This window comes from Passer montanus, unplaced genomic scaffold (assembly GCF_014805655.1).
Source record: "Passer montanus isolate IOZ18808 unplaced genomic scaffold, ASM1480565v1 scaffold11, whole genome shotgun sequence".
Lineage (NCBI taxonomy): Eukaryota > Metazoa > Chordata > Aves > Passeriformes > Passeridae > Passer > Passer montanus.
This window is the reverse complement of record NW_024357613.1, coordinates 7,788,320-7,813,166: the sequence shown is the minus strand read 5'-3', so window position 1 is coordinate 7,813,166 and position 24,847 is coordinate 7,788,320. Positions and strand designations below refer to the sequence as shown.

The following is a 24,847-nucleotide window of genomic DNA, read 5'->3' as shown; positions in this document are numbered from 1 at the left end:
AAAATAACTTGTCTCCTTGGGAGCAAGTTTTTATTCCTTGCTTCCAAGGAAACAAGCCCTTTTATCTTTGTTTGTGATAAATTTGTCATATGCAGAGCAGGCAAACTATCAATAAATAGCACAAGCAGTGTAAAGAAACACATTTTGTAATTAGGTAAAAGTAAAGGAATACAAACAAAAATACATTTTGTAATTAGCTGAAAATGTTTGCCAGCTTTGCAATATAGCCCCGTTACTGCAAACATGAGGGAAATGTGAGCACTTACCAACTGTTCTCTCAGCATCTGTCTTGGCCAAGGCGCCACTTGGTTGATCGAGGAACATTTGCAAAACGCAGCGAAACCATGAACGTACTGTCAAAGCTTCGTAGGATGTATAGCCCATGCTAGAAAAAGCTTCACACAGTGAACTGCGTAGGTGGAAGAGAAAGAAAAAAGGTACACAGATCTAATAAAAGTAGGCAGAAAGGTGACAGAGTGTCTCATTTGGCTGCAGATGCATATATACTCATGTATATATGTTTTGGCTACAAAAAAAACAGAGGGAGGAAAATGCACACAATGGGAAATGCCTTACTGTAACAATGGATGATTTGACTGTATTATCTAAACTGACAATGCAAAATGCTGGAGATAGCTTATCTGAATCAACCTAGAACTTCATATTGACACTGCTCATGTTGCTCCAGCCTTTCATACAACGCCAGCCCAGGTGTCCCATGCTACTCTGAAGTCTGCTTAGTTCTAACTACAATAAGATGGAGAAGAAAAGGTCTTCTTTAGCAAATAAAGATATGCCATGTTCAAAATAGATCCAAAATGGAAACATAAAAGAGCACCTTGGAAATGAGAAAGGAAACTGCTCTACTTGGCAGTACTTACAGACATATTCATTTAGGTATGTAGACACACACAGGTATATCCATTCCCACATAAACATGCTACATATACTTTCAAACACTTGTTACCATTCTACCAGTCAGGTGTCAGATTGGAGTCACTCAATTCACAGTCCCTGTACTCTACTGCTCTGTATTCCCGAAGTTTTATTCGTCTCACCATCATGAGTAGCTGCTGCAGTCATTTTTCCCAAGCATATCAACCATGCATCATTAATTCTGGAGAAACTCCTTGCTAAAAGACAGCAGGTGTGTGCTGCACTCTGTCCCCAATTACTATCAAATGAGGTATATGTGTGCTTCAGGTCAGGGATATTTCTTGAACATAGTTACACCTTTTATTTACTTCCTCAAGTACAAATGCATGTACTCTTTCTGAATATGTGTACATGTAAATCTACCCATTTTCTACTGATTTTTTACTCATGCTTAAAACAGAACGTCAACAAAGGTCCAGATGTAAACCAAACTGGATTCTACTTCATACTAAACAACATTAATGAAGTTGAAGGGTTTTTCTGCTTCATTTACTTAAAACCAGTGATATCTGTTGTGTATATTCTGTCTGAACATCCCTGCTGAAGTACTATTGACAAAATAAGCAAGGAGACCAAATGAAATAAAAAATTAACACTGAATTCCAGAACCAAAAGAGAACAAATAGATTGCCTGTGGACTTAATGCTACTTGCAGTACCATGTGAAGAAGTTCAGTCTTGTGCAATCTTGATGTACACAGCTAGTCTACTTGGTCCCAAAGGCTGTTTTTGTTGTAGCCTCACTCTTGTTTCTCTTGCTTGCTGGTAGGTGGGCTACTTAGGCATCTTCCTAGAACTGGAAAGGAATATGTTCCTAATCCTTAGAAAGGAAGGAACAATAACTAACTGCTGGAAGCATGGCAGATGGTCCTTTTAAAACAGTGAGCTTATTCCCGTGCTCAAAGTTAGTTTGGACAGGCTATAACGCTGTCATGCACTACACAACATGGATCTGGAGAGGAAGGTTTAGGCTCTACTGCAGAAGAAATTCCAAAGCTCATGCGTATGTTGCCAGAGCTTGCAGGGTATAACAGGATTGGAATAAAAAAAAATAATTTTACTTTTTAGCTGAGAATGTTTGATGGGAAAATTATCAGAGCACAGTAACCATGAAGTCATAAGACCCTACCACTTAGACACTTTGATAACTTTTGCTATAAAACTGCATAAGGCAAATAAGTACATGAATCATGCTACAAAAAAGTGCTTTCAAGACAACAGTGATACCTCTATATTCTACTAAAAATATCTTACCTTAGGTACACACTGTCCTTTCACAAGGAAGCTGAGCCAGGATAACAATGTATCTATGTATACATTGTTAACAATAGGTCAGGTGCTTAATGAATATTGTGACAAATACTTAAGTAATTGCTTTCAAACACCTACCTCAGTGAAGAGAATTGGTAATTAACCTTAAGACCTAAATAATACCAAAATTCAAGTTTAGGAGTCAAAATTTTTTTCTTGATCTCACCCAAAGAGCAACAAAATTCAAAATTACAAAATTCAAAATTACAAAATTCAAACTATAAAAGGAATTTGTATGCCTAACTCTTATTTCATTCAGCACATGCTAGGTATCTGCAACCTTGAATGAAACTCACCCTATAAAAATCATAAAAGAGAAATACAGCAGAGGACTGAACACTCCTTTCCCAAGCTCCAAATTGATACATAAGGAACTAAATTCAACCTTTTCCAACACCTCCCTGCAAGAAAGCCATAGCCTCATCTTTGTCAATCACACTTAAATAATCTTTACCATATCCTGATTTACAGTTACTGTCCTTAGTACACTATGTACCCTAAAAATGTGCAACATTTTTCACTTTCAAATACAGTCCAACACAGAAATATTCCCTCTTTCTCTCTCATTTCTCACCTCCCCTGCTTCCAAAACCTAATTCAGAAGCGGGCAAGGCAGGCAAAAAAAAAAGCACACAACAAAAACAACCACCACCCATCCATCTTAGGTTCACAGAGGCTCACTTAGTGAAAATAAAATTTCTCAGGTATATAAAAATTTGACTGGATTGTCCTGGGCAATCTGTACTAGCTGATCCTTTTTGAGAAGATGCAAAGAATACTGACTATTTTAATGAAACATTACAGTCTGAAGCAAAATTTTCCTCAAGCTTAATGAAGGATGAAAAGGTACTGGAAGAACAAATAGTCACAACTTTTCACCTGTTTTCAATTAGATGACTTAAATATCTTGACACCAGCTGAGGCCACACCATGTCATCCCATCCAAACAGCCGCATCATTGACAGAACAGGCTGTGGCTGCAGATCTGACAGGGCTTTGCTGGGTATATCCAAAGCTAAGAGAGTAAAACCTGTTTTTAAAGACAGAAAAACATGGCACCATTTTAATAATTTCTCAGTATAATCCCTGTTCCACAAAGAGTACTGAAAATTGATTACAATTACTAATGTGCATTCTGGAAGTACCAGAAATCTCAATTAAAACTGGGCAACTGTTCTAACAGTGATTGTTTGCATCCACGTTAAAAATGTAGTCTCTATCCCAAGCAGTTTGTAAATCATCAAGACACATGGGTGGCAAAGGAGGAAAAATGGATCCTAACACACGCAATTTTAAATAGATTCACAAAACCACAGTTTATAAATCCTGAAGGCATAGTTTTACCACCTCTGCAATGTCTTAAAACCCACTTTTTCATCTTCTTGACTTCCTTTTCTTACCTCCATCCACTATATCTGCCCTGTACACTTAAGTATTACTGTGCTTTACAGGGCTGAGTTTTATTTATTTGTTTTGCTGTTTTTACACACTTCTCACAGTGAAAAATTGTATCTGGAAAGAATTCACTCAGTAAAAGCTGGTACCTCTCTATTTTTAGAAGACTTTCATGTATCAAAAGTTACCGTATAAATAAAGCACTACAGAAAAACCTACTCTTGCAAAGGATCTCCATATAACTGCTGCAGATCTAGAAAGTGGGGCAGTACTTTGTGCAGAATTTTGTTAATGAAGCATAACCTTTTGCTGTTTCTGTAAAGTCTACCGCAGATTCTGTATCCAACAGTACCAGAATAAAAAATATAATGCATTATTAATACTGCAAATGACAAGTACATAAAACCTCAGAAATTAGATGTAATCTTAAATGCTGAACAGTTATTGCATTACAGGAAATGAGAAACATCAAATAAGTCAGGAAAACTGACTTTGGAGGGCAATGAAAAAGGGCTCATTTGTTTCCAAATTCTCCAATTCAAATAAATATAAACCTGCATGCATTGACAAACTGACTTTAAATTAGACAGAAAAGGCTAGTTTTCAGAAACAACAATAAAATAATTTTAATTAACAGTACAGGGACAGACTATGTAAAGCCCTGAAGGACTTCCCATTTTCTTATGTGCCTCAGAATAAACAATAAGGTCATACAGAGTCCCCACTCTCCCTTAGGTGAGGAAACAATTTGTGCCAGCCTTCTTCCAGATTATCACCTCGTTTCTGCAGCATCAGCCATAAGAGAGGCTGGGGAGAAATGGGAGGCAGAACAGTGCTGTGAGGCCCAGGCTGTTTGCCTGGCAGGGGGAGCAGGAGAGCTGTGACAGCTGCTCTCTCTCTCCTCTGGGCTGCAACCTTAAGGCAAGAAGCTCAAACAGCATGGGAAAGGTTTGCCTGTCTCCGTAGTGCTACCTAACACATCTCTACAAAGCAGGTCACAACTGCACTCCCCTCCTTCTCAGAGGAGTTTATAATAGCTTGCTGCTCTTGCTATTTCACTGTGCTAATATAAAATAGAAAAAAATCTTTGTCACTGTAGGAAATGAATGAAAGTTTTGACATTAACAACCTTCTCTTTTGATTTGTATTGCTGTTTCTCACACATGTTTCAGCAGTGTGAGACCACTACTGTTGCACACTGCCTCTTTCATTAATGCTGCCTCCTAACTACCACAGAGCTGCTTCAAATGAAGGGGTCTTTTAGCTTTTCTATTACCAGCTCAGTCCTCCTGAGCTTGTAACTTTATCTAATTCATATCATGATGGGAAAAAATATTTTATGTTTCACTCTTCTGAATTCTAGTTAACTGAATACAAGATTTCATTGTAACTGCAGAATGCCGCGTTAGCTACTGATGTGAAAGATCAAACTGGGATATCTCTCTATTCACTGCCAAGCTGACTCGTTGCATGTGGAGTTCACAAACATATGGAATGCTGTACTTCAAGATGAAAAGCCTTCAGTGTAAAGCAAGACAAATAATTAGAATGAATCATGAAATAGTTTTATGACCACAAACATAAGGGTTTGTCAAAAAGCAACAGTCAAGTAAGCAACCTTTTAAAAATCGCTTTCAAATGAGAAATATTTTAGAAAATTTAGTTTGAATCTCAACCATTATGAATAGTTCAACACAAATTAACTTCTACAAAAACAAGTAAATTCTGAATATAGTGAAAAACAGTATCCTTATTTATATTGTACAACACTTGCATGTTGATTATAACCTGTGACTAGTAGTGAAAAAAGTCACGTTTGTATAATTTCAAACCCCTTTGGCATTCTCAATGTGTTTGCACCCTATTAAGGAATTCAACACTACAATACTTCCTTCTGTTAAAACATTTAGCACAGATTCTACTTTTTTCATTTATACACATTTAAGTTACTACATGGAAGGAGAAACATCCCAAAGTACAAACTCCTTGAAAGTTTGTGACCCAGAGAATAGCACCACATCCAGCAGGTCACAGGCAGGGTCAGGGCTAACCTGCAGCTGTATCAGCAAGCTGTGGGGAAGGCGGCGTCTGTGACATTCTCTGGCTCTTCAAGTAGGGAAAGAAATTTCTCCAGAGAGCACTGGCGACAGCAAGGTGGTGCTCTTTAGCCACTAATGGAAGCTGTGTATCCGGGGCTGTGTTTCCCAGTTGAGGTCCCTGGCTTACACGTTCGTGCACGCTCCTAGGGAGAAACAAAACCAATGTTTACGTACAATAAATGAAAAATTCTCATCTTTTTAAACCGCATTTACAGCTGCTTTAAACCGTAGAGTCTGAGAACTGAAGGATCACTTTGAGCAATTAAAACCTTTATGCAAAGACATTATGCATACCAGTTATTTGATGGATGAATGATGGCATATTAAGCACCATAAAGTTAATGTTAATTACTAATGTCAACCATTAATTATATGCTTTTTAATATGTCAGATCAAAATGAGAAATTGGCAGCTTTAAAATTAATATCTGCGTTTTGCAACCGTTAGCATGACAAGCAAGTCTGCTTCCAATTCACAGGCAGGTGCTTCTTTAAAATTTTTGTCACTAGGTTTTTTAGGATTGAGTTGTGTACAGCAAATAATGGTAAATAATTTTGATCAATTGTAAAGCTTCCTTCAGAAATCTACTTCTCACTTGTACAATCTCACTAGGTATGAGTTTAGATAAAAGATTCATTTCATCCTGATGCACTGCAGACAATTAGGTTTGACAGCAATGCCCACAGCTTTGTTAGTACAGTAAAGACAAAAGTTACCACTACGCATAACTCCCATCCCTTCCTCAGACAATGTGGCATGAATTCAATAACACACTCAATTTTCTTTGATTCTTCTAGTACCATTCCTGCTACTTAATCTAATTTGGAAGTTGTGACTTTCTAGAGGTTTAATAGAGATATGTCTGCAGGGAATCAATGTTCCCTGAGAAATAGGGGGGGGGACATTAATAAATTTGTCTGGTTGAGCAGGATAGGAGGCATTACAGTACTGGGCTGATCAACTAAATAACATGCTTATTAAAAACAATCTGTAGGAACGCACTATCATTCCTGTTCCTATTTATCTTCTGGTCAACCCAATTGAGATTGTGCATTAAAGCACAAGCAGCATTATTACATTTGCTTTATTAAATTCTATAAACAGCACTGTAAAGTCAGAGTCAAGATATTTATAAGATAATGGCAAACCGCACAGGCATTGAGAATTGCCTTAACACAAACATTTCTAGACTACAATGTTTTTTTCTTAACTGCCATTCTCACAATAGCAACTGTTCCACAAAAATCTTCCCCTAGATCTTTATTTTATGCTTACCCTAATTTGAAATAGACCAAAACAAAAATAGAAAAAACTCCAGCTCATAGTTCCCTTCTGGGAACGGAGGAAAATTATGAAAGAATTACACAACTCACAGCACTCATTAGGACATCTGAAATGGAATAATTTTAAATAAAGAGTAGGTTGGCTGCAAGGCCTTCCCGTACTACGGTTGATATTAGAAGCGCATCTCATTATATCAAATTAGTATCCAAAAATTCTGCCCAACACATAATTTAAAACATAAAACATACTGGCTGTCAAAGGTAACGATACCTTATGCCTGCCTGCAGGCATTCATTAGTTTCAATAGGACAGACAGAGAGAATTGAGTACCAGCTACTTTTCGAATGGCTACATTTAACAGACAAGGAAAGGTATGCAGCATTAGGAGGAATCAAGGATTTCTTTGAGAGATGGCATGAGTCCAAACACAGGAGCAGAAGCCAGGAATTCTAAACCCAACATTTATTCCCTCTGTGGCTTCACATAAATCATACAGCCTTTGTTGGCCTCAGTTTCCCAGCCATGATATTTGGATAGTGAGACAGCTTACCCTTTAAGGATGCTGTGAAAACAATCAATGCTTAGAAACTGAGGATTATATTCAGTATGTCAGTTGGTATTCCTATTTACAAGGCATATTCTCCAAGTCAACATGAACTGAAATAGAAGCAAGATTAGCATAAAAAGTCAAGCAACCCCTCTTTGGGAGCACCCCCTTATGAAAAAAAGGACAAAGAAAAGGGTGTAGAAACAGTGACGTGTAGAGGTTAAGTGATGAAAAGGTAAAAGCAAGTCTAAAGACAAAAGTTAAAAAAATATTTTTGTCTATTGCAAAAAGAAAAAGTTTAACAGTAAAAGCAAAGGGCTTTTCTGTTCCATTTTGTTAGGAAAGGAAACATGATACCTCATAACGCAGAGAATAAAACTTCTGGGACCAAATTCTGCCCTACTTACACTCAGCCTACACTGTAAAACTGCACAAAGACCTTTTTCTCTCCTCTAAATTGCCTCTCCAAAGACGGGTGCCTTGCATCTCCTTTAGCCATCTATGCAAAGTAGAAGGGTGTACAGACTTCCAAAGTAAGGTAATATATCTCTGTGTCAGTGGAAGGGCAACACGTACAAATCAGTATTTATGTTTATTCATAGTAACCTACACAAATGCTGGCAATAAGGTAAATGCTTGGAATTGATGGGGCATCAATATATGCTGCAGCTGAAGTAGCAAACTACTTCAACAAACTAGCACATTTTTTGACTCTACTAAAATATGAATAAATGCAATTTTACTTTTTATTCAGGTTTCTATTTTTTTCTAACACTAGACAAGCATACCATCAAGCATTACTCAATTTCTAAAACTTTATACATTTAATTTTCTATTCTGTTAAGAACTCTGGAACCACCAGTTGCCTTATTACATTGGTAATAACTAGGTGTGGTTTTTACTTCTTTTAAATAATGAATTCTGTATTTCTTTAAAAAATGTGTGTTTGTTTGTTTTTTTTTTTTTCATTTTGTCATCAGATCAAATAAACCTTGGGTTTATTAAACAAGGGAATGCTTGTGCTACCTGAATGAGGATTGTGCTGGATGTGTAGGTATAATAGCAGCACACAGGATTATTTTCTATATCCTACACCTAGGGTAAGGAATTGCAGCCATTTATCTGGATTTAGATACTGTAATCATAAAATATGCCCTTGCAAGCCTGCATTACTACAACAGAGCCAAACTTTAGGTCAAGCCAGAAGAGTAAAACACAAAACTCATCAGCTTGCCTATATAATGGAAACTTTCAAGTCACTACTAGTCTATAATCTGCACTGGATGCATAATAGCATCCAGACCTAATGCAATGTCTTTTAATTTGATCTACAAGGATTCAGAACTCCCCAACATGAGAGAAGACCTCTCTCCTACCGACACTGCCAGGGGCTTTATCACCCTCAGGGTCTCACAGGCTATGAATACAGACACTGGTTTCCTCACAGACAGTATTCCCAGCTCCTTGACTTCCAGTCCAAGGCAGACCAGCCACAGCATCTACAAATCTCAGCTGCCCAGCACAGCCAAGATTAAGCTCAAGAAAGTCTTTTTAAAGAACCTGAATGACCTTTTGATGTTGAAACAAATAAATAATTAAAACCCACCACCTGAAGGACCAACCCGCTTGGATAAAACTAGGGAGACTGGGAAGAGATATATGAGTATCTCTGAAATGATGAATGGTTTTGATGCATAGAATTTCAACTACAGTCATCAGCTATTCCCAGAAAAACTCAGGCAAAGTGAAAGGAAGCAAAGCACCATCACAATCAGATTCAAAGAGAGTTAGTAAGTGCTTTGTGCCCTTTGCATATCAACAGAAGCTGCACAATATTTAAATTTTGAGATTTCCCTTCCAGACATTCTCCCTCTTTTATATCATTAAGATTACCAACACAGCTCATGGAATCATAGATTTGTTTCCGTTGGCTGGGACACTAAAGATGACCTATTTCCCACACCCCTCCATGGACAGGGACATCTCCCACTAGACCAGGTTGCCCAAAGCCCCATCCAACCTGGCCTTGAATACTTGTGGGGCATCCACAACTTTTCCAGACAACCTTTTCCAGTGTCTCACCATCCTAACAGTAAAGAATTTCTTCCTAATAAGTAACTTAAATTTCCCCTCTTTCAGTTTGTACCCATTCCTCCTAGTCCTATCACAACAAGGACAGATGCAGAGTCCCTCTCTGGCTTCGCTCTCGGCCCCTTCAGATAACTGGAAGCTTGCCATGAGGTCTCCACACAACCTTCCCTTGTCCTGGCTGAACAGCCCCAGCTTTCTCAGCCTTTATAAGGGAGTGCTCCAGCCCTCTTGTCAATTTTGTGGCCTCCTCTGCCCTTGCTCCCACAGATCCATATCTATCCTCTGTTCAGGTCCCTGGATGATGCTATGATTGACAGTTCAGCCAGGGCTTGGGGAGGGCCTGGGGTGGAGCAGGGCACTGCCTCACCTTTAGCAAAGCCTGGCCTGCCCCTCCCACCAGACACAGACACTGGGATTCCAAGGTGTTTCAAGACATGAAACATCCAGTCTCTGACAAGCAGTACACTCAGCTTTTAGCAACTGAACAACATTTAGCAAAGAGCATTGCAGAATTAATTACAAACTACTCATTCAATTTCACTTTCTTCAAATGTCATAAAACACCAGTACTTCTTTAATACCTCTACTGATTTCTTCCTGTCATACCACCTGAACTGCTATTTACAACGACCAGAACTGCAAGCAAGGTATCAGCAGAAGTCACACACATTTCCAGTAATTAAATCTATCCAAGATTAAGCTGAAAAAGTTTTTTGTGTGCCCTCCTTACATCTTTGAAAATCCAGCATGAGTATTCAACTAGATGACTATTATGTCATTTAATCATGTTACAGAAAATTGCAACAATAGCACCTATTTCATTGATGCCTGTGGATACAAACTCCCATGTTAACAAACTCACTGTTCAACTTCTACTTTGTAATCTGTTCACAGGCATTTATTTTTTGTCTGTGCTTCAAATATGCAATTAACACTAAATACATTTAACATTTATGAATTACAACTATTCCAATATCATAAAATATCATACAAGGTGTAAAGGAAAACACTTTTAGAGTGAGTGAAATACTTTTATAGAGGATTTTTAAAAACATTAAAAAATAAAAACTAGTTTTAGTCTGAACTGTAGTACTGGCACTCAAAAAGACAAAACCAAAAGGGTTGCATCTAGGTTCAAGTCTGCTTTCAATTCAGTATCATAGCACTGTGCCAAGATACAAGTAACAAACCGCAGGATCCTACCTCTTACAAATGCAGATTCATGCAAAAGAATTGGATCTGGATCCACAGAAAAGGCACACTAACTGCATGGTCGTGCAGCTCAGAGAGTGGTGGCAAGTCACATCCGTGGGTTTCAGGCACCTCATGATAAAGGCTTTTGGCTTTCTTTTCACTGGTGAATGATTGTAACTATCTGACCTAATGTGTGAAAAGGTGAACCTCCTTTCTCTTGGCCCCAGTTATGAATGCAGGTGTGCCAAGTGGCAGAGCTCTGCACTGAACTCCTGGTTATCAGCATGTTTAGTAAGGGCACTGACAGCATGCTTGCAAGAATGTTAAATGCTAGAACATCTACTTTATGGCCTCAATGTGCCTAAGCTGGATGCTAAACAGCTAAGGCCTATGAAAACAGCCTTAATGTCTCTGGGCACACCTTTTGGTACCTAGGGAAGCTGGGTGCTTAACATTGAGTCACCTACATCTGTCAGACACTTCCACATTCAGTCTGTTTCAGTGAGACATGCACGAAGGAAAGTGACTAAATTCTACCCAAGTCTGATTCAAACTGCCAAGCCTTCTTTTAAACCTGTTTCTAAGCTCTCCGGGATACAGTTTATTTTTTCGTATCCCTTTATATAGCACTCAGTATATTGAGACTGGTATGACTGCAGCAGGAACTCTCAAAGTGCACAGAATTTTCACCCCTCAAACTTTAATTTGTGGAATTAAAAACTACATTTCAAAAAGCAAAGCAAGACAAGAAACTTAAGGCCAAACCCATATTTTCCCATCCATTAAAAGAAACATTTGGAAAAAGATGCCACAGTTCATAATGTGTCAGCACTGGGTAAGCCATAACAATAGCACCACCACCACAGAGCTGTACTGCTGTACAGCAGAGTGTGCAAGCAGAAGTGGAAAAATCATGACACAGTATTATCAAACATCTACTTATCCCTATCAGTTCAGTATTTATTAAATGATGCTTTAGTGCTCACCCTTCATTTTAATTTGCTTCAAAAAACCATTTGTTTAAATGTTTACTCAAAAAAGCAAGCCCACATAACATGCCGGGTTATGAATGTGTATGATGATTACTGACTTATGCAATGGAGTAGGGAGGGCTAACATGGCAAGAGGGATGTTTCTCAGAACTCTAATATACAAGAATTTTATCAAACGCTTAAATTCATTCATGGCACTTAAGTTCTTTATAGTGGACTTGCACAACACCAGTAGTATCAGCAGGCCCCCATCAGAAACAACATGAAGCATATACAAAGTGATGTCTCTTAGATGTTGGATGAGATCCAAAGGGATACAAGGATGTAATGGTTAAAAAGCAGGGCACAAAAAGATATCCAACTCCTGAATAATTCCCAAACTGCTCACTTAGTCAGATCACCCTCTTTTGACAACAAAGTTCTCTAGATACCTGCAACTAATCTAAACAAAAGCCTTGAGCTGAGAATCTGATTCAATCTCTGTCTACAGGGGCCCAGAAATTTGATCATGACTAATCCACACCAAAAAAACAGGCAGGTTGCATAAGGTGCAGCAGGAGCTATTTGTATATAAAATACAAAATTCAGTGTATTACTGAATACACTTTTCTTTATGTAGCAGCCAATGAATCACAGCATCAGGCTGGAGGGCAGCTGGGTCCAGTTTAGATACTATTTTGGGCTCTGCTTTTGATTGTGAGTTCTACATTAAGTCAGTTACTGGATAAAAATGTGAAATCCCAGAATAAGGAATGAAGCCCATGACACTCTTCTCTCCCAATATTACATACTAGTCACTAGAGAGCAGATATCACTCCAGCTGCTGTCTGTGATTTAAATTACAAACAAACAACAAAACAAAACCAAACCCCAAGACATTTAAGCACACATCTTCAGCAGCTGGGCTCTATAAGTGGTTCCAAACACACATATTTGTGTTTTCATGAGTAAATCAGATGTCTCTCGGCCCACCAGACACACGCCGATTCAATTCTTTACATTTCCTGTAGGTTAACAGAAGACAAAATCCCAGAGAGGAAGCAAGAGCTGTTTGTTATACAAGACCCATATACTACATGCGTCAAATGAGCCACTGGTGAACTGGACCTGTTACTGTAGGTCATCAGACTATTGTATCCTGCAAGACCCCTACACCATTTGAGAGCAGAGTTCTTCCAAGTGCTGGTAACCTTTAAGCTCACCTCAACAGAGCTGTCAAGGCAGAGAGATACCCAGAAATAAAAGGTCAAAAGAAGCCAACATCACCACAACACTGTAGAAAGACACTGATGTACAGAAAATTCCACCTGAACATGAGGAAGAACTATCTTACTGTATGGGTGACTGAACACTGAATTAGGTTGCCCAGAGAGGCTGTGGAGTCTCCCTCACTGGGGATATTCAAGAACTGACTGCACACAAACCTGTGCCATAAACTCTATGATGATCCTGGTTGAGCAGGGAGGTTGGACCAGATGACTTCACTGTGGTCCCTTCCAACCCATTCTATGATTTCAATTACTATTGCTTCCCTGTAAAACCTTAGCTAACCATTGCTAAAAGACACTCTACCTTCCGCCACCCTAAACACCTACTCAGATTGTGTTTGTTCAGTTTTTTGCCACACGCACATTAGGAATACATCACCCCCAAACATCTTAAAACATATTTTGCATTGTGCTGCCTTAATTGAAAAAATGCCTTTTAACAAAATAAAGAAGGCTACAGATCCTTTCAATTTACCACACATCAATTGTTGTCTGTGTAGAAGCAGATGACATACTCTTTCCTACTGAAGATACAGCAGGTTTAAATAGAGCCAATCCAGTTCTTTCATTGGTGGTATAAATCTTCAAATCTCAGTGGAAGAGCCTACTGTATTCCTATTGTTAGTGAATCATTGACAGAACAGACTCAACAGTTAAGAAGATTCTAATGTGACAATTTATATAAGCAGAGTAATTAAAGTATATTAGAAATCCAGATAATCTCTCCCAATCAAGCCAATGAAGGGCAGCCCATGGGCATTCAAATTACACATTGCAATTTAGCTCAGGGTCACCTTCCCAAGTTAAATAATACCAACAGAAAATGCCTTCAACAAAATGATCCTTATTCATAACTAAACCTATTCAGGAAATTACATAAAGTTCTTTGTAGAGATACGCATTTTAAGAAGTTTACTACTTTAAACCACTACTTTTTTCCTTCTGCCGATTTGAAAACTAGGGCCAATTTAATTTCTCAGACATTACTTGAGATAGTCACTGAATCATAGGGAAGAGAGGAGCAAATGTTTCAGATCCCTTTACATGTTATAGTGAAGTATGGCAGTAATATTTTCTCACATTACCTGAGAGGGTGTTAAAACAGATGATGCAAGATGTAGTAATTAATGAATTACAATACCAACAGATAAGGAATCTAGTGCTTATGATTTTTTTAATATTCTCATAAGCGGGTTTTTTTACTGCTTTTCTTTTATTATTGTTTCATGCATCTTCTGCAAATCAGTCTATGGACTACACAATTAAAAGCAACTGATTACATTTTGACATAAAATTAACAGAGTCAAAACCAGTATATATCGTTTTCTGACTTTAAGGTTACATAAAAAACAAACCAAACAAAAAACTCCCCCACAAAACATAACCATTGCAACTGATCCCCTAATACACAAAAATGGCAAACATACACTATTCAAATTTTAAGTCCAAGTTCCTACATTTTTTAATACACAACTTAACTGCTACTTCTTTACAAAAGTACAATTCAAGAAACAGGGCTCTGTCTGAAACAAATACAGGTGAATTTGCTAGATTTATGTTCTTCACTGAATTATTTATATTTGGATGTAACAGAGCAAATAGTATGTACCACAGAAAAAAACAGAAATGGAAGTCTCAGGTTTTTAAGACAGCCATTTTTTCCACAGCAATATGAAAACAATAGTGTGGTATGATATATAACCAGCAAAGTTCTCACCAATTAAATGATCTTCCCAATCAAGGAACCACTAAAACTAGCAAAAGCAGCCATTACCTAATCCTCTTCAAAATTTTTAAACCAAGCATTCAGAGTGAGGGATGTTAGTTTGTCAAACTGCAACATTTCTGAACACAGCAATCCCTTGAAACTTCAAATATGCTTTGGGAATTCACCTTCTGGACTTTTAGAAGGAAACTGTACATTGGTGTGACAAAGACTTAAAATCTAGGTGTAATTCATATATATATTCCTTTACTTTTTTCCGACTGGATGGCAGAAGTTGCACAAAGACCAAAGTGGTACTAGCCCAAATATTCCTGCCCTTCACTGAAGGGCAGTGAAAGTTCCCAAGATATCACCTATGGGCTTAGCAGAGACAAGAGAATAAAAGAAGATAGTGTTTTTAAACTCGTGAAGTTGCAGCAAGAAATGTGGCTATTCTTTAAAGAGGGAAATTTGCACACAGCAAATTCTGTAGAATTTAACTAAGAAAGAAAAAAAATAAAATACACAAATGAAGTGTCAAGCAGAGACAGTTCTCCCTACTATATTATACAATTTCTTTTACACATTCTTCCTGCAGCGACCTTTAACCCCATGCACTTACAATAGAAGAGAGACTTGGATCCTCAGTGAGACTTGCAATGATGCAGGCCAAAGAGATGACAATGGGATCCAGATGAATACTCCATATAAACACTTACAAGAACTTTCTACTGATTGCTTGATGAAAGTCTTATATAAATGCAGAAATGGGTCAGCAGTTTACCTGAAGCAATTCCTACTAAATTACAAGAAACAGCAAGGATTTGGAAAAGAACTAGCACATAATATAATCATGGACAAATTAAAGGAAATCAAACATGGAATTCTTCTCTACTGACTGGATTCTCTTTAAAGACGTGAAGTACAAGTGTCACCAAAATTCTGATTTTATAATGTGTAATATTAAAGATGGGGCAATAAGTTCCAATGATTTTTCTATGCATTTAACATCAGATATTAGAGGAAAGCTGTTTATTGGCAGGCCTGCATTAGTCAACAAATCTTCTGTTTCTCCTTCAATCCACTGATTAATAGATAATTTGTGGATGGAGAACACTAGGAAATGTTTTTCTTAGTTACTCCAACTTGTGTATTTCTTTTAGAACACATATATTTTCCAAAAGCATTCACTATTTTGTAAACAATTAAACAGCATAAGAACCTCAAATCACTAATTCATTCATCAATAAATTATTTTACCCATTTTTGAATGGCTAGGCTTAATGACAAACTGCAACATTTCTGAACACAGCAATCCCTTGAAACTTCAAATATGCTTTGGGAATTCACCTTCTGGACTTTTAGAAGGAAACTGTACATTGGTGTGACAAAGACTTAAAATCTAGGTGTAATTCATATATATATTCCTTTACTTTTTTCCGACTGGATGGCAGAAGTTGCACAAAGACCAAAGTGGTACTAGCCCAAATATTCCTGCCCTTCACTGAAGGGCAGTGAAAGTTCCCAAGATATCACCTATGGGCTTAGCAGAGACAAGAGAATAAAAGAAGATAGTGTTTTTAAACTCGTGAAGTTGCAGCAAGAAATGTGGCTATTCTTTAAAGAGGGAAATTTGCACACAGCAAATTCTGTAGAATTTAACTAAGAAAGAAAAAAAATAAAATACACAAATGAAGTGTCAAGCAGAGACAGTTCTCCCTACTATATTATACAATTTCTTTTACACATTCTTCCTGCAGTGACCTTTAACCCCATGCACTTACAATAGAAGAGAGACTTGGATCCTCAGTGAGACTTGCAATGATGCAGGCCAAAGAGATGACAATGGGATCCAGATGAATACTCCATATAAACACTTACAAGAACTTTCTACTGATTGCTTGATGAAAGTCTTATATAAATGGAGAAATGGGTCAGCAGTTTACCTGAAGCAATTCCTACTAAATTACAAGAAACAGCAAGGATTTGGAAAAGAACTAGCACATAATATAATCATGGACAAAGTAAAGGAAATCAAACATGGAATTCTTCTCTACTGACTGGATTCTCTTTACTTTAAAGACGCGAAGTACAAGTGTCACCAAAATTCTGATTTTATAATGTGTAATATTAAAGATGGGGCAATAAGTTCCAATGATTTTTCTATGCATTTAACATCAGATATTAGAGGAAAGCTGTTTATTGATAGGCCTGCATTAGTCAACAAATCTTCTGTTTCTCCTTCAATCCACTGATTAATAGATAATTTGTGGATGGAGAACACTAGGAAATGTTTTTCTTACTTACTCCAACTTGTGTATTTCTTTTAGAACACATATATTTTCCAAAAGCATTCACTATTTTGTAAACAATTAAACAGCATAAGAACCTCAAATCACTAATTCATTCATCAATAAATTATTTTACCCATTTTTGAATGGCTAGGCTTAATGATTATTCCCTCTATATGCCTAAGTGAATAAATGTCTGAGGCAACAGTTGCAAAACCACACTAATAAATAAATAAATTTTAAAAATTAGAAAAATTATCTGCCCATTGAGGGACTCATCTCCCGATAGAAAAGATTCTAATCTTCACTGGGATTGAAAGTGTTAATGCTGTGAATAAAGTATTTTGAACTGCAACTGAATCATGTGAAGATTATCAATATAGCAGCAATGTACAGAGGTGCTCCAGCAAGGTTACAGAGTTTAATATAATCCTCTCTATAGCTAAGCACAGTAATAGAGAACCCTGTGTTCACTGTGACAGCATGTTGTGTGTGCTCACTAATACTTTTAAAATACATGGGGAGAACAAGAAATCCCCAACATCCTTACCATTCTCAAAGACAAAGTAAAGATACTAACAAGAACAGACACACAACTCTAAAACACAAAGGTACAGAAAAGCCAGACATTTAAAGCTGCAGAATATTACTTAGCACTTTCTCCTTAACCCTTCTCAGTGGGTTTAACTGCATCACTGAAAAGACAAGTTATTATGACCGTAATTTAAATGCAAGCAACAGAGCCTGAGCTTGCTTCTTCCAAGTCTGATGTGGGGGAATATTACATCTGCCACAGCCACCCCAGCAAATTTGTGTTAGAGAGCTGTTTTCCTTTCCTAATCACATTTAGAAAAGATAAGGTTGCAAGAACAGCAAAGACAACACAACCTGTATTAATTCGGTGCAACTAGTTCACATCTCAGTTTGTGGAATACTGTTGGGAAAAACAGACACCTGATTTGAGCCCAACTGCAATTTTCCTTCGTTACCTTCACTGGTGTTCAGCCATGCTAGCTTCTCTCCTGTACTATGCAGGCATATGCTAAGACTGCAGTTTCCTTTGTGTCCGTAATGCAAAATACAAACTGGAAGGCACAAGCACACAAAATCTGAAGTCCTAGGAGAGAGTGTCCAGGTACTCATTTTAGCATAAGGGCTTAGTCATTCACAGATCTCAGTCAAGTAGTCTCTCCTAGATGCTGCACTATTCAAGGCACGGGAATCATCTTGTTGCTTTGAACAGGTGCCTGCTCAGTTCTTTTGAAGAAACAACAAAAAAAAGTAGAGATAAAAAGACATTTAGTTTCCCTAAGCAGTCTTTCAGTATAGGTCAGACAGAGAATTTTTTAATCCACTTAAAGAACAAAGAAAAATAAAGAAAAAAATGTAAGAAGCTGCATTGAAATTGATACTATTCTAGGTTGTTGTAATCTCCTTTTTTAGTTCACATATATGCAAAAATCCCCACCAAAACAAAATTTAATATTTTTAAGTTCTGTGCTATGGCAATGACTTATAATAGCTGCAATTCAATTTTTTAAAAGCCTTATTTTGAATAGAAATCTTTTGCAACATTACAATTAGTTTTATTACGACAAAATCCCCCAATATATTCCCTGTCACCTCAAAAAAAAAAAAAAGAGTTCAAAAAAACACAAGACATACTCAGTCACCACTGATGGGAGGGAGAAGGCTTACAGAAATCATTGGAAGTTCTGTGATCTGCCTTGAGACACTTCAGCTTTTGGTTTTGATTTTGTTCTTTGTTTAAAAAACCACTAGTAATCTTCTAACGAAGTATTTCTTAGAGAACTGAGAAACTGTCATTACATTTCTGTAACTTTAAGTTATCACAGACCAAAGCTCGTTCCTTTTTTTTAACAGATTTTGTTTCCAAGCTATTGTATATTTGAAAGAACTGGGAGCCCAGATCACTTGGGTTATATTTATTCAAGTTCAGACTTTATAAGTAACATAAATGCTAGTATCTGCCACACAGGGAACAGAAAGTGTTAACTATTAGGTATTTATATGAAAAAAAACCCCATCACTGCCGGTACCATGATTCTTCCTTCTTGCCATCAGAGCAGAACAGCTACAACCAAAGATTGGAGGGTCACCGCTAATAAGTTTAGCACCATTTGTTCCCTGTTAAGAGTACCTTCCTTCAAAGTAATCAAAAGAAAGATCCACTCAACATCATCAAGACCTTCTGAGTGAACTCCTTGCCTCCAGAAGCTGACTGCCCACAACCACATCCAGATGGTTTTTGAATAGTTCCTAGTATGGAGACTCCACAATGTCCCTAGACAACGTGTACCAGTGCTCAGTCACCCTCACAATGAAAATAAAAGTGTTTGCTGGCGTTCAGAAGGACTCACCTGTGCCTCTGGTCTTGTCACTGAGCACCAATAATAGCCTGGCTCCATCCTCTTTGCACCCTCCCCTCAGACAGTTCTATTTATTGATAAAATACCCCTTTGCCAGCCCAGGCTGAACAGCCCTGGCTCCCTCAGCCTTTCCTCACAAAAGAGATGCTCCAGTCCCAAAATCATCTCTGTAGCTCTCCACTGAACCCTATCCAATATATCCATGCCTCTCTTGTACTGAGCAGCCCAGAACTAGACACAGCACTCCCAGCTGTGGCCTCGCCATGGGCAGTGGTAAAGCTCATTACCATGAGCTGGTAATGCCATGAGCATTACCAGCTGGTTCCCACCCTGAACCAGCTGGTAATGCTCTGCCTACTGCAGAACAGGATGCCACCAGGATTCTTGGTGGCAAGGGCACATTTCTTGCTGAAATCCCCGATGAAGGCATATGGAAACCTTCCACATCACTATAAAATGACTCATACATGAATATAATTTATAGTGAGAATCAGAATGACAGATTATCTGAGAAACTGAAATGCTAAAGTGAGAAGCAAGTGCCATGTTACTTAATAAAGTAACAGTAACACAGCTTATAAAGTTATAAGCCATGTTACTTAAACAGACAAACTGCAGATTGCAAATAGGTATCTTTCATAAAACTCTTCCATTTAAGCAGTACTTCTAAAATTCATCACACTATAGACATTGTGTTAAACAGCATTTCCATTTGTATTTTGTCACTTGTTGGTTTTGTTTTGTGTATTTTTTATTAAAAGCTAAAGTCACAGAAAAAACCCTTTTTGGAAAGGACTCCTGGAGGTACAACCCTTGACTCAAAGCAATGCTAATCTTCAATAAACTAAGGAGGGAAATTCTACAACCTGTCTTAGAAATTTGTTCCAATGCCTGTGAAAATGTTATCCTTATTTCTAATGAAAACTTCTTTCCTCACGATCTCAGTCCATTGATTCCTACAACCTTTGCGACGAATCTGATTCCATCTTACCTACTACTCTCCTTTCCTAAGGATGAAAAACTCATCTTTCTCTGTCTCTCCTTGTAAGAGCATTTGCTCCTGCCGCCTAATGATCATGTTCATCCTCTGCTCAACTTAAATTGGTATGTCAATGCTTTTCTTTTACTGGGAACCCAATATGCTGCTTACTTATACAACGTAATTTATTTGAACCGTATTCTTGCAGAACACCAGGAGGGCAATGAAATGTAGCTGTCTACAGCTACACAACAGCCCAGACTCAGATACAACATATTTTCTGAATTTTTACAACCTAAGTCTTTTTTACCAATTCCTGTCTTTTTTTTTCTCAGAAAAAATTTCATGAGAAACAATAACTATATAGTGTGACTGGAATGCCAAGTAATGGTGCTGAAAGGCCAGCACTGAAATCCAGTTTTAGGTATAGTAATTTCCAAAATCCTGCCTTTAGCTCTTCTGTGGGACTCTGAGACCAGCAGCAGCTGACAGAATTATAATGATGCCACAGGTTCATCTCTTCTCTAAACTATTGTTTACACTTTTAAAAGTAATTTGTTACACAGTACAGATGGCTTAAATAAAAATTAAAGCTTAAAGGTTGACCCTAAACAGACAATTTCTTACAATTCAGACCCCAGTAGTTAATCAGACTCCCAGCACTGACGGACTCCTCACACCAGGGAAGAGACACCCACACACTGTACTAAAGTGGATCTCGCTTTCAGCTCACAGAGTTTCATTCAAATATATCAAAAGAATACAGATAATTTTGAAAGAGTTTACAATCTTAGAAATGTGATGGCAAAATTTGGCTATGTAAAGATCATTAAAATTCTTTCTAGCCATGCTATAAAAAAATTTAAAAAAAGATAAATTCAAAGTTCAACGAATTGTGTGAAACATTCACTGAGGACAACTTCTCCAATGTCTTCCATTATCTAGCACAGCTTTAGAAATGCAGTTTCTCTCATTGAGCAGGCTCAAGTACAAAGTACCCAGGCTCAAGTACAAAGAAGCCAAGACAAATTGATAAAATTGTTATTCTAGCTGCAGATATTCATATGCTGAGTTGGTGCCACCCCAGTTAAAATTTTCTGATGGCATCAGGAGATGTGAAATGGACTCTGAGGATAACTGCACAAAGTCCTGAGGACAGTATCAAAATATTAAATATTAAAACCAAATACTGAAAACAAACCAGTTAAAAGTACTACTACCCACAGTTCTCTCTCCAGACATTTTGAATAATTTCCAGTAACAGAGCTATCTTACCATTACACCTGTAACACTGTCAGTATTACCCCACAACTCATCTTTAAGGCAGGAAGCCTGAAAAATACTTAAAAATACTCTTAATTTAAAACAAGACTGTAACAGAGAGAGGAACTGTAGTTCAAATAAAGTTTTTCTTTTCTAAAATGAAACTCTCTTGCTCCAGCTTCTCTATCTGTCTTTGCAAAAAACCAAAACCCATATGCAGATGGATACTCTCTAGCAAGCTGCTCGGAGTCATACACTGTAAGTGGTTTAGGAAAATCTTCCTCTCAAGAGAAAAAACAGATTTTGGAAGGCAGGGAAACTTGTACTCAAGATAATGAACTAACTTGTTTCCAAATTCCAAATCAAAATATTTCATTTCCTTCCTGCAAAATCAATTTTGTTCCTTATGGAGTATCTGTTGAAGGAAAGGATGCTGTTCATGTAATATATGTTTTTAGTGGAGGTGATTACTTTGGGTACAAAACATCCTGTACTAACATTGCTCCCAATACTGGGTAATACAAACAGCAGAGCTAATCTGTCACCCAGGAAGAATGGCAGGCTTGCTAATATCATCATCCCTCTTGAAACACAGTAAAAATCACTGTCAAAACTGATTGTTTATTAGATCCAAGGTACCATCAACAATATCAATTGTGCCTGGCAGTGAGAACAGGAAAATGTTTTACAAGTTCTACCACTGGGCATCCATTTAACTTCCAGCACCAGCTACGCTGTAAAATTGTGTGCATAATTTATCTTGTGACCTGTGTGTGTGGGAAGCATTATCCAGGCAAAACTTCTCACAGTCTGACAAAATGCTGTGATTTGCACTGTTCAGATGATTGAACAGACTTTAAGCAATCATCGAGAATAGTTTTTATATTCAAACATGCTAAATTGTACACTACATGAGAGCAACCTATTGCTTTAAGATCAGATTTGATAGAATACAAGTAAATGAACAATTACTACATTTGAAACTTGCCCACATCTTATCCATTAGGCTTAAGTATTATTAAAGCTCACATTTATCTTTCACATTTTTAGCAATTTCTCCACAAAACACTCCTAATGTTTCTATGGTGTCCATGGTAATGTCTTTGCTTACATATAGCTTAAAGAGACATTCATTCCAAATAGGTGAAGTAAACAGAAAAGAGCCATTCATAATTCCTCAAGTTATTGTCATCTTTTACATAGAAATCAACAGCCTTCAAACAGTTTCCAGCTTAAGTCTGTCACATGCAGTTGACAGATAGGTGTGCCAATAAATTCTCTTTTCCACATCATGGCAAAAGCAATTTAATTACTCCCAGTAACATACAAAAAGTATTTAGCAATAATTCCAACAATGCAGGTTTGATAACTTACCATGTTTCTTTTCAGTGTAAGTGTATTTATTGCTACTACTGTGCAAGGCTTCCTGAAGCTTAATCGAATATTTTTCTATACTATAAAAAACATTTGATTATAATGACACATGCTGTAATGCCTTCCAAAAGACTCACCTCAGATAGAAAATATGCTCAATAAAATAGGATTGTATGAAATTGTGCTGGTTTTGCAATATTGTATTGTATTTAATACCAAAAGAGACAGAGATGTTATTTAAAAACTTGCAGCACATATTTTTTAAAGCATTCTGATTTTATGTGCTGGTTTGTTACTTAATTTCTTAAGATGCACTTGCCTAGTTTGCAATATTTGCTTTTTCACTGAGAAAGTAGCTGATGGAGGTGCTTTCTGATGTTTTTTTTAACATAAAAACCACTATAGTGAAAAACCAGCATAAGCCCTGGGACACCTACCAGCTCCTACTACTCTGCCTATGTTCAGCATGTCATGTCCTTGCCATGCAGCATCACCTACCACAGGTAGACAACACATTGTTAATAATGTCACAAATAACTTTAAAAGTTTTCTATGCAGCTGCTGAAAGAATTCAGAGACAACTTCAAGACACAGAGTTAAATGTTGCAGCTGTTTTTCCTATTTTGCTCTTCAAAGCCCTAAACTAGAAAATCCCTTGAGTGAAAAGTCAGAGAAAGGCTACCATCCCTTCTAGGGTTAAAAGATGCTTTTGTAAGATTTTAAGGTCAGATTAACCTTTTGCTCACAATAGGGCTGGTTATTGGTTTTATTTTTTTACTGTCTTTAACACAGGTAAAAAAATCAATATGAAGCGAGACAAAGGGCTCTGGAGGCCCTGGCTGCACCAGCTTTTGGTTTGGCTCATACACAATCCTACAACATGCTGAGGCTGGGAAGGATTAGCCTGCTTGTGTTGAGTAAACCGATGATACTCAATAAACAGTTTCTGTTGTAAACCCCTTAGGACGTGCAAAGCCACACTAGTTGGCATTAGACCAGATAAGCTGCCGAACCAGCTGTAATCTCATTTAGACCTGAGCTGATCCTCCTGTCCTTTCATTCCACAGGATCAAAGCAAACCACTGAGGAGGCAGCTGTATTATAGCAGCAGTGCTTGCTGGATGCGGCAAACATTTCATAAATTCCTCTCCTTGAAGCAAGCCTGCACATAATCTACCCAGAGCCAGTTCAATCAATGGATTTCTGAATTCATTAGTCTTATTATTACAGGATAACTGTTTTCTTCACATAGTGTTGTAGCTGGTGCAAGCCAACTTTGCAAAACAGCTCTTATTGCTGACCATTTCTTTCTGGTAATGTGCCTTTGCATTTTTGCAGTGCCACATGAAAATGATTTAAACCACTCCAATGCAGTATTTTTTTAAAGACTAGAAATAAAACCAATTCACGAATATTCAAGTAGGAAGCATTGAAATATAGTACACTCTTCCAAGCATAATTACTGGCTACCTGTTTGAATGCTTCCATGCATCAGTAATAATGACCAATGTTTTCTGAGCTCAAATGATAATGGCAAAAGTAGAGATTATATCATTGTAGCAGCATAAATACAGACAAAAAAACCCCCACAGATGTGAAAGCAATAATTCTAAGAAAGAATTTCTACTTGCCTTTTACTCTTTGTGTTCTCTGGAATTAAAAAGAAGAAATATTTTCATTGTTGAAGAAATTAATAGCACAACTTAGGAAAACTGGAAATCCACATAAG

At 37.4% G+C, this 24,847-nt stretch overlaps 1 protein-coding gene across 1 annotated transcript in view; it reads right to left on the bottom strand.

Moving 5' to 3' along the window:
- The window catches only part of MMS22L (MMS22 like, DNA repair protein), an 89,981-nt gene that overhangs the window by 19,056 nt on the left and 46,078 nt on the right, over nt 1-24,847 (bottom strand). Inside the window, exons 15-17 of the mRNA XM_039728627.1 lie at nt 5,693-5,883; nt 3,126-3,276; nt 267-409 (exon numbers count right to left, since the gene is read on the bottom strand). Coding sequence (XP_039584561.1) covers nt 267-409; nt 3,126-3,276; nt 5,693-5,883 — 485 coding nt within the window. The remainder of the gene's footprint in view (nt 1-266; nt 410-3,125; nt 3,277-5,692; nt 5,884-24,847) is intronic.